The sequence below is a fragment of the Perissodus microlepis genome, chromosome 5 (genome assembly GCF_051167445.1).
Source record: "Perissodus microlepis isolate ML-2025 ecotype Zambia chromosome 5, ASM5116744v1, whole genome shotgun sequence".
Classification (NCBI taxonomy): Eukaryota; Metazoa; Chordata; class Actinopteri; order Cichliformes; family Cichlidae; genus Perissodus; species Perissodus microlepis.
In genome coordinates, this window is record NC_140465.1 from 5,595,005 (window position 1) to 5,605,816 (window position 10,812).

Genomic DNA, 10,812 nt, shown 5'->3' on the forward strand with positions numbered 1-10,812 from the left:
AAAGCAGCTACCACAGACTGCTATGATCCTGGGTTTTCACCCAGGAGTTTCAATTTCTGTCCATTCCCTGTTTGTCATGGTTTGTGGTAGCTTTGCAGTTTAAAGTTTGGTCTAATATTGTGTTTTTGTCTAGGCTGTGTTCTTGTTCATATTAGGTATTTCTGGTTTTCGCTGGGAGTTTAATTCAATTCAGTTTTATTTATACAGCGCCAAATCACAATCACTATTGTAAGGTAGACACTACAATAATACATAACAATCTCTGTTCCTAATGTCATGATTAGCTGGGTTATGTTCTTAACTTTTGTTGGTTTGTATTAGTTCCCTTATTTTCAGTTATCTACCTTTTCCTGTGTTTCCTTTTGCTTGCTACTTCCTGTTTTATTTTGTTAGTATTCGTCCTGTGTGGTGTGTGATTAGTTTTGATTCCCATGTCTTGTCTCCCTTGATTTTTGTCAGCTGTTTTCCCACCTGCTGCCCATCCCATCTTTATCCTGTGCATGCGTATGTTGTCTCTGTCTCTGACTGTGCTTTGTCGTGTCGTACTGTTTGTCTGCCAGTGTGATCCATCCATCTATTCCTGTTTGGTTTGTTTTATTGAGTTTTCAGACTTACCAAATCACCCAAATAAAGTTGTTTTTTGTTGTTTTTCATTTATTTTAATATGTCTACGTTTTGGGACTCCACACAGCATTGCACATTGATGTTTAAGCTATATATAGATATTTATATATACATCAACAACTTGGTCAATAAAATAGTTAATAACAGACATACTGTAACTAGTAGATACAAATAAAAGGCAACAGTGGGATAGGAAACAATGATAAAACTGCTAAATCAATAAAAATGATTAAGAATATTATGAAATAGTAATGAAGATCAGCAGCAGCCCAGTATAACTGTAAAAAAACAAAAAAAAAATGAAATGGATAAAACAAGCAGATGTTTAATAAAACCGAGTGATTATTAACATCAGACCGAGATTACCGATCATGACTGCTGATAGGTCTGGGTTTTTAGTTTGGCTTTAAATATGGATGATCTTGGAGAATGCCAGATATAAATTGGCAGATTTTTCCAGTGTCTTCCAGGGAAGAAATCAGGCAGTCTGCTCTGCTTGACCTGAAGGGCCAAGCCTGTTCATAGCTTCCTAGCATTTCTTGATGTCATAGTCCATGAAGAACCTTCAAAAATAAGCATTTAAATTTGAAAATTCATGCTAAAACTAAGAAAGTTTTCACTGATTTCATACAAAAGTTCATATTAAATATAGCCAAAGTTTCACATGAAGTCAGTCTCCATACAAGTAATCCCTGTAAGTTAAAAATTAATGGGGGACAAGCAAGCTAGATAAGCTGTCTGCTCTACTGAACTCTACTTTCACTGCTCTGAGATCAGTCACCTTGTCCACTTTGCGTGGAAACAGAGCAGACAGCTCGAACATAAGCTCCGCTTTGTCATCGTAACAGATACATTTTCTGTTACTGACCACTTTAGCCAGCTTATGTAATGTACGGTACTTAGACGGCAGTGAAATAACCCCTTTAACCATGTTAGCAAAGAAATTCTCTAATCAAGCTGAACAGGCACAGACGCCACCAGCGCGTTCAGATCAGCATTTCTGAGAAATCACTTGATTGAGTGAAGGGATACATTTAACCAGCTGTTTTGTTGATACACCTTCATTTTCCATGAATGTATTTCGTCCCCTCTGTAGATATCGACAGTTAACCACGTCACATATTGTTAAAGCTTTTGTGTAGGCATCTCTGTACTTTTGCTAAAGGAATGGTTCATAAAACAAATCCAACCACCACTTGTCATTGTCAGCCAATAGTACATTTTCAGATGATATCTACAAATGTAATAATATTTCATAATTCTTTACCATAAAGCAAAGATGGAGCAAATGAAGATAAAACAAGAGAGGATCATAATATCTGATTATGTTGTCCCTACCTAAAAGTCAAAGTGATGATAATGACTTGTTTTTGTTAGATCAAGAGTTATCACCACTTGTGTACTCCCCTCTTGTTTATAAACGTATATGAATATAATATGGGATTATATTCTGTTAAAGCTCCTTCTAAGCAAACCTAGCAGCTGCACAATATGAAGGATTTCTCAGCATGTTATTTAGGGTACCATGCAGCTACTAACCAACCCTGCACCACCTTTTCCCTCTGATCTTTTGCTAAGTCTGGTCCCGTCATCGCTGTGGGTGTTTGTGCTTGGCTCTTCCCTGAAATCACCTGTCCATCAAACAGCGTGGTCAGCTCTGTGACGTCTTTCCCCTTGCATTTTCTGTAGGTGGCAGACATGATGACTGTCCTAACTGCCCAGTTTGTCTATGTTGTCAGTTAAATGACCATTGCTACACAAGACACATCCCCTACTGAGGATTTTTTCCCCCAGCTCTTCCAAACCAGCCCAGGTTCCTGCACACAGAAGCAAAGCAGGCAAAGAGTTTAACATTTACACTTCAGCTGCTTTAAATGAACTCTTAGTTGTACTAAAAGTAGTCTCTGGACTTTGGTCCAGAGACTACTTTTTAACCCCTCCAGCTGATTGCCAAGCTTCATGTGAGTGTTTTTCATTTGCACTGCTGTGCATATGGAGTAGCCGGTCTGGCCGTCGTCTGCAGCTTTGAGCTGAAGTTGTTCTTGGCAGGATATTATTCTGAGGGAGAGCGCTCTCCCATAGTTGGAGGATAAATCCAGGTAAACCATTGGTATGCCGTGCGATAAATCTCTGTGGCATATAGCACTGCCAGAGGGCACACATGCGCACGATCAGACATCAAGTTCACAACAGCAGAGACCTGCAGTGGTGTCAGGTATATTTGGTGTGAGGAGACGGTTTCCTTGCTTCATATGTGAGAGTGTTTAGTAATTCTGTCGCTTCGTAATGACTGTTTTTGTTTCTGCGGTGATGAATGTGTTGTGGACCACCCTTTGGCCGGTGTCAGCCTCACTCCTCACCTAGTTGATTTATGCACTGAAGAGGTGCCCCGAGGGGAGTCTGCTCAGTATGTGTACGGTGTGAGCAGTGCTTATCAGTTACAGTGGACAACACTTAAAAACTGTTTATCTAAAGATTCCTTTTTTGGCCACATATGCAGGTGTAAGATGATGAGGTTCCAACGGGAACAATTTGATGAAGTTTCTCTTGTGAGACGTCTATGTTTCTAATGTCACGCACTCCAATGATCTGTGCTAATGTAAACTGACAGAAATTTACTGCTGGACTGTGGCGACATCTAGTGGCCAGACCTGACTAGAGCACAGCCAGCGCTACACACCATGCAGTTCCACTTTATCCTGTTGCAGTCTTTATTAGAAACCTCTTAAAATTAGCCTCAACTTAGTTGATACACAGCACATGGGACACAGCAGATGGTAATCGACTTCAGGAGAACAAAGCGATCTGAGCACTCGACCCTCTACATTGATGGGGAGGAGGTAGAAAGGGTAGAAAGCTTTAAGTTCCTCGGAGTCCACATCTCGGCCGACCTTACCTGGTCCACAAACATCTCCCACCAGGTAGGGAAAGCACAACAAAGGCTGTACTTCCTCAGGAAACTACGTCAGGCCCAATTACCCCAAAGACTGCTAGTAAACTTCTACCGCTCCATCAGCGAGAGCCTTCTGACTTACTGCTACACACTCTGGTTCAACTGCTGCACCGCGGAGGACAAGAGGAAACTGCAGCGGGTGGTGAGGGCAGCAGAGCGGGCAATCGGCACTTCACTAACCCCCCTCAGAGACATCTATACTGGCAGACTTCAGCAGAAAGCCAGCATCATCATCAAAGACCCCTCGCACCCTGGACACTCACTTTTTCCCCCCTTCCCTCTGGTAAACGTTACAGGTCCATTAGGTCGAAGACAAACAGACTCAACAGAAGTTTTTACCCACAGGCTGTCAAACATGCCCTACCTCCACCCTGATTGGAGGATAACTGCACTGCCAACACTCATGGGCATTACACCTTATTTATAAATCGTATTTCTATTTATACTTCAATGCAACCAACATCCCTACCTCTTTAAACTGTATTTATTATAACCTTATTTAGTATAGTTGCAACAGCACCCCCCCACTCAGTGTGCAATATCACCCCCACACACACTCACACTCAATATCACTGATCACACTGTACCTCTCAATGCACCTGCTAGTTAGATGGCATGTATGTGTATGTATATAGATGTAAGCGTGTATGTGGAAATATGTGTGTGTATGTATGTACGGATGCATACATGTATATATACATATATGTATGTATGTGCGTGTATGTTTGCAGTTGTGTGTGTATAACTTGTACATATCTTTCTTGTGTAAATGTAAATTTGTCTGTTATTGTGTAAATACTTACGCTATTGTGTACTTCACACACACATGGAGAAATGCCAAACTGCCTTTCATTGTTCTTGTAACAGTGACAATAAAAAGCTATTCTATTCTATTCTATTCATATTATAGCTATATGTGTGGCTGGTGGTTTAGGAAAGTCCCCAGGAAAAGGTGGTTCTCATACAGTTTGATTCCATGTGTGCCCTCACAGGGAACGGTTACTGCAAATCATTAATAAGTTGTTCTGGTGATGAGATATTTTGGTCCCGATGGGTTTGGTCTTTTCCAGGATTTCATGCGAGAGATCACTGATGGCAGTTAAATCCAGGGACCTTTGTTGTGACCAAATGTCAGTCTCTCTGAAGACATATAAGAGATTTGTAACCAACTTCTTGCTCTTGTCCCAGTCATTTCTCAATGAGGTCATAAATCAAGCAATTCTTTTACGTTTATATTGTTCTTTTTTAACCATAAATAACACAGGTTTAAAGGATTTCTGCATTGGCTACACGTATCTTTTTATGTGAAATCTATAAACTATTAAAGATCATGCAGATTATTCACTAAAAGCACCAACAAGGTGTTCCCCTATTAGCTGAGAACTTGGTGTACCTTGGCATCGTGTGCAGTGTGTGCTTAAAAAATTGGAGGGAAATGCTCAAGTGAATGAAAAAGAACTGGTAAGCCTAAAAAGAAAAATCCAGTAAAGACCTGACACAGGACCTGAGAGATGCATCTGAACCATCTACTGTTCACTGAAGTCAAAACAGAAATGGACTCAGAAGAAAGGTGGCTGTCAGGAGGTTATTCTTAAGGAAAGGGAACAAGGAAAAAGCCTCATGTATGCCAGATTACAGAAATGAAATATAAAAACTGACTAAAAATCAGCGTAAATAGGTCTTGTGGAGTTGTGAACCTAAATTTTTAATTGTTCCAAATCAACATCAATATGTATAAAGGAGGTGAGTAGAGAGGTACAACAGTGTCCATAGCCATCTGTAAAACATGGTGGAGGCTCTGTCGTGGTGTGGGGCTTCATTTCAACCAGTTTTGTTGGCAACCTTGTCAGAATTGATGGAATTATGAACACAGAACAGTGCTGATGATTGGCAATGGTTTCATTATTAAGTTTGAGTGTGTTTGTATTGTTGGAAGATCAGCCTTCACCCCATTCCGAGGTCCATAGTTGTTCTGATGCAGGTTATCATGAAGGATGTTCTATACATTGCTGCATTCATCTTTCCCTCGACACTGACTAATCTCCCAGTTCCTGCTGCTGAAAAACAGCCCCACAGCATGAAGCTGATAGCCCCATGCTTCACCGTAGGACTCATATTGGCCTGGTGATGAGCGGTGCATGGTTTCCTCCAGATATAACTCTTGGCGTTCAGGACAAAGAGGTCAATCTTGTTTTATCAAAGGCTGAACAAAAAAACCCTTTAAAATTTTTGATAAAGGCAGCATTGTGTTAACGAATCTTGAGGCAAGTATCTGCAACAAGTCTGTACTGCTATTCAACTCATAGCCAGCAGAGGGAGCACAATTGATTTGTGTCTGCAAACTCTTTCTCTGTGTAAAACTACAGGTTACAGATCACAGCTGATGGGAAACCTCTGTCCTTTGGACTTAGCATCAGACATGACCTCAGTCAGAGAAAAACTTAAAAACCTATTAGGTTAAATGCCACAAAATCATTTATGAATATCTTCTTCTGCTTTTGTCACACTTCCTTTTTGGATCACCACAGTGGATCATCTGGCTCCATCGCACACCATCCGTATCATCCTCTATCATAACAACCATCTGCATGTCCTTATGAATCATGTTTGCATATGATTTTACACCAAATGCCCTTCCTACCACACCCTCACTCTCTCCGTGGCCAGGTTCATTTATGAATATCTAACAGTTATAATTCATTCTCAAAGATAGTTAGACTCACACTAATAAATGTAAAGTATTCATAACCTAAACAGCATTTTCTCAGTAAATATATAATAAATTTGATAGTTTGGTGCAGGTCTGTAAAGCAGAACGGGAAACTGCTTGGGTTAAGTCATATTCATGAATCTGAACATGTATATGTTTACACATCTATCAGTGAATATTTTCTTCTTTTTTTCATGAATACAGACATAAACATGTCACAGTACACATACAAGCAAAAAAAGATCAGCATTTGATAACAGTTTTTTTTAATGATGCAGACATATTCTGAAACAATTTGCTAAATCTACCAAAATTCATGGAGTTTGCCTTAATGTGTGATCCAGAATTATTGGTTTTGTATTTTTTTTTATTAGGCTTTATTTTATTTTATTTTAACTTTTTATTTTTAATTCAGTTTCAGTTAGTTTCCAAAATGTGTTTGCGCATTTCAGTTTAGTTTTTGTTATTTGAATATATTTGATTCTAGTTGAGCTTTTATTAGTTTCAGTGTTAGTTTTAGTATTATTTTTTTTTAATTATTACGCCAGAGAAAATATTTAGGAATATCAGTATATTTTATTATATTTCAACATAAACAGTTGGAAGCAGTTGACTCAGTCTTGTAGACATACAAAGTCTCAATAAACATGTCCATAAAATCCTGATCAGGGAGTTTGTGACAACATTTTTTTTTTTTTTTAATCAGATTAACAAATACAAAACTAAGACTATTTGCTCCACATTTTTTTTCTTTGTTTGTTTGTTTATTGTTTATTTTTTAGTTTTCCAAGTTCACAAACTACATAAGACCTATCGAGGGCACCAATGTGGTTTTGTTGCCTCTAGCTGACCGCAAATTTGAATAGAAAAAGGAAAAATATCCGGAACCTTCCACAAATGCCCGCAGACTAAACACGGACTTGTTTGTTGGTAGCACTAGTGATCGTCTAGTAGCTAACTGCAGTCAGTTTACAAGCTGATTAAGGGTGGTCAAAGCACGTTATAACGCCTTTTCTACTTGTTGTCTTTACTTTGTCAACTGTAGGGTAAGTGTACCATTATCAGAATCTAAAATGCTGCTGGCGATTGAAATGTTACTCTATTAAAACCAAACTGTTAGCTCGCTAATATTAGCTACACGTACAGAGATGATCTTGGCGATAAAGGATTAGAGCTGCACATTTAGGACGTTTAGTTTTCTCATGTTTAGTTTTCTCTTTTTGTGGTGCACTTGACTTGTGTCGGCACAGTTGTTTTCGCTCTTATTGCTGTTGCAGCTTTACACGGACAGCCAAAGCTAACGCTCATTTATCATCCATTAACTCCATTAATGGTTTTTGTTCGAAAATAAGGGGGAAAGATCGTTAAAACTTCCCGCAGTCCAGGGAATGAAAATGTAAGGTTCTAACTGAACTCATAAAACTCTGTAAATGTGGAACGCATTCATCATAAAGCTGGTTATGACACTGCCTAAAATACTTGTTTAATTTCCTAAACAAGTCATACAGATGAGAGAGGGAGCACAATCACAAGTTATAAAAGGCCTACATACACAAACACACACTCGATAATTGGAGGGAAAGGGGAGGGGTGATGTGATGCATTTAAATATGTATTTAAATGTATAAAATCCACAATTAGTTAAGTAAACTTGATATATTTCTCATTTTGTGGGTCATTTTTGTTAAAAGTTGCACTTTTTGTGTCTTAATCTTCTACATCAAAGGGTTTAGTTCTCTTGTTTCCTTTTTTATTTAAATGTTCTGTTCTCAAATTTCTGTATTGTGAATAGTTGCCACCTTGATGTCACGGCTGTATAATTGGGCAGATACGGCAGTGGATTGTAAACCTTGAAACTACAGCTTCTCTCACCCACTCCTTTTTGTTGTTTTCCTCATTTGTTTGTTTCACTAGCTGTTCATTAGGTTTAGGTAGTTAAGTGTTACTGAACTCTTCTTGATCACATTAGACAATCCATCAGTCATTTAGTCACAATATATGGTTTTCTTTTTAATGTTTTGTCACCATGAGACCATTTGACGCTCGTCTCTTGTTACATTTCTAGTGGACCATCACCATGGAGCCTGCGTGTCGTAAAGACAAACCAAAGCTGAACTCAACCCCGACCAGAGGAGACAGAGCCAAGCAGAAGTCTGCACAGCAAGAGCTCAAGCAGCGGCAGAGAGCAGAGGTGGCCATCATCCCTTTTTTTTGCTGTTGTTGTTATTAAACCTAGCACACATACTCCAACCTAAAATCATAAACAGACATTAAATTTGATTGCTTTCTTTCATTTGCAGATCTATGCTTTGAACAAGGTGATGACAGAGTTGGAGCAGCAGCAGTTTGAGGCCTTTTGTAAACAGATGCAGTCACAAGGAGAATGATGCTCTGTCCTCCCTATTTTACACACCCTCCAAAAACACCATGGAGAGACACACACACACACACAGACTGCTCTCTTATATTCAGCTGCATCTCTGTTGTTGCCACCTGCTGGAAACAATTTAAAAAGTATTTGTTTCTGGTGTTGAATCAGGCAACATGTGACATTTAACAGACTCCAGTTCCTGGCCCTGCAGCGGACTTGAAAATGCCACACATTAGTTGTTGTAAGCTGATGTTGAGGCGCATCAGGTTACTGATGTTTCCTTTCCCCGAGGTGTGCATGTGAAAGGTGTCCAGCTCAAACATACATAGTGATATTTTTACTGCATTTCAGAGTTAAAATCAATTTTTCAGCTGAAAAGTTTGACAGTTCAACTAGCAGGTCGAGTGAGTGTATGTAGGCTCCCATACATAACCTGCATTTCAGGTTTCAGAACAAGGACCTACAAATACTGCAAATATCTTAACCCAGGAAGTCTCTCAGCCAACCGGAAATGGGTTTAAGGCTGATATCCATAACAACTCATTGTCACTTTGCAACAGTGAGTTGTTAAGAGCCTGTTTTGACAGAGTGCTTTATTTTTAACTTCTTAATATTTAAAGCTTGCTGCAGGCGTTAAAGTACCATAGTAATGAGGAAAAATCACAGCTTTACTGAAGAAATCATCAGTTTTGGCACAGCTCCGGTCATAAACATTGCTAGTCTGTACATTATGCTCTCCTGACTTGTTGTCACCTGCCTACATTTTTATTAGGAGTATTTTAATATCGTGACACCTGGGCCATGTGCTTCTGTTTGTTTTTGCTGCATCATGTTGGGTTGAACTCTGCACTCTCTTTATTTATTAATTAGTTTAAAATGTTATTGTGTAAACACGAATGCAATCTAATGGTCCATCGAGTGGGAGACGTGAGGTTACAGCAGAGACTGATCCAGAATAATGCTATCACTCCTCCACTCCACTGTGTTTTTCAGCCAGTACCTTACAGTGATGTCTCACTCTGACCCAATCACAGACTGTAGAAGGTCACATTTTTATGTCCTACTGCGAGTGAAGTCTATTCTATCTGTCAGTGTGATTTCCAGTGATGGTATGTGTTCTGTCAGTCTGTCCGTTAGTTATCCGGATGAATGCTTTGGATGAATTTGCCATCGTGTGTGAATTTTGGCCCAGCTTTGAACTGTTTCAGCTGATCTGGATTCACGTACCTTTGGAAGCCTTCTTTACCATTACTACATATGTAGTGTCATACATTCTTAAATGCATACCCTGTTGTATAAGAACAGCTGTCCTGATGTTTTGAAGAGAATATCACAAACTAATTCAGATGCACACATCCTTTTGGATTCAGGGACTTCTAGGTGGAGGTAGTGGAGCTGCAGACTGGTGGAAGTCTTGGAGAAACAAAGTTTTTTGGTCCATGTTAGCTCTTCAGATTTTGTCTGAAAGTTTTCATTCTCTTACCAGCATACTTAATAATGCAGCACTACACTCCGCTCTGGCCATGAGGCTGTTTTTCAGTGATTCATGAACACAAACTAATAGTAACTTTAAAATCCATTGTCCTTAATATCTGTGTGTTACCAGAGCTCATATAGACTCGTCTGAGTCTCACTGATCTGTAGATGAGCTACTCCTGCATGTTTTTGCCACAGTCACTAATTTTGTAACCTATAAATATTTGTATTGTTTGTTACCCTATGGCATCTACTCTGACCTGAGTATGATTTCTAAAAAATAAAAAGTGAGTTTTTTTGAATATGTGCTTTCATTTGTTTGTGTTTTGACAAAACTTTATCTGTCAGATGAATTAACACCTCCACCCAGCACAAAAAGCCATCAACAGCAGCTACTTCCTGAGGTCCTCATCTCCAAAGACACCAACAGATCAGCAGCTCTTATATTTAACACCCCAACTTTTTTGTAATGGGGTGGTGGTAGGATTACCCCTCTGCTCTATAGCAGAACAGAAGTATTAAAAGAAAAATACTTGAATATATTACCGAATGATGTATTGATTCATGGTCCATCAAGAAAGCCTTTGTGACCACATATAGTCAGCAGTAGCAGAGCAAGTACATCCATCTTGATGTTCTCAACCCCCTACAAGCAGTCTTCTTATAAATGAGGACAAG

General features: G+C 39.2%; 1 protein-coding gene across 1 annotated transcript; it reads left to right on the forward strand.

Annotated features, from left to right (window-relative positions):
- The first annotated feature begins 7,181 nt into the window (after positions 1–7,181).
- On the forward strand, positions 7,182–10,436 carry svbp (small vasohibin binding protein). Its single transcript, XM_084927494.1, has 3 exons — positions 7,182–7,333; positions 8,353–8,478; positions 8,588–10,436. The coding sequence occupies exons 2-3, from the start codon at positions 8,365–8,367 to the stop codon at positions 8,672–8,674; spliced, it is 201 nt and encodes a 66-aa protein (XP_084783620.1). The 5' UTR covers positions 7,182–7,333; positions 8,353–8,364; the 3' UTR covers positions 8,675–10,436.
- The last annotated feature ends 376 nt before the right edge of the window (positions 10,437–10,812 follow it).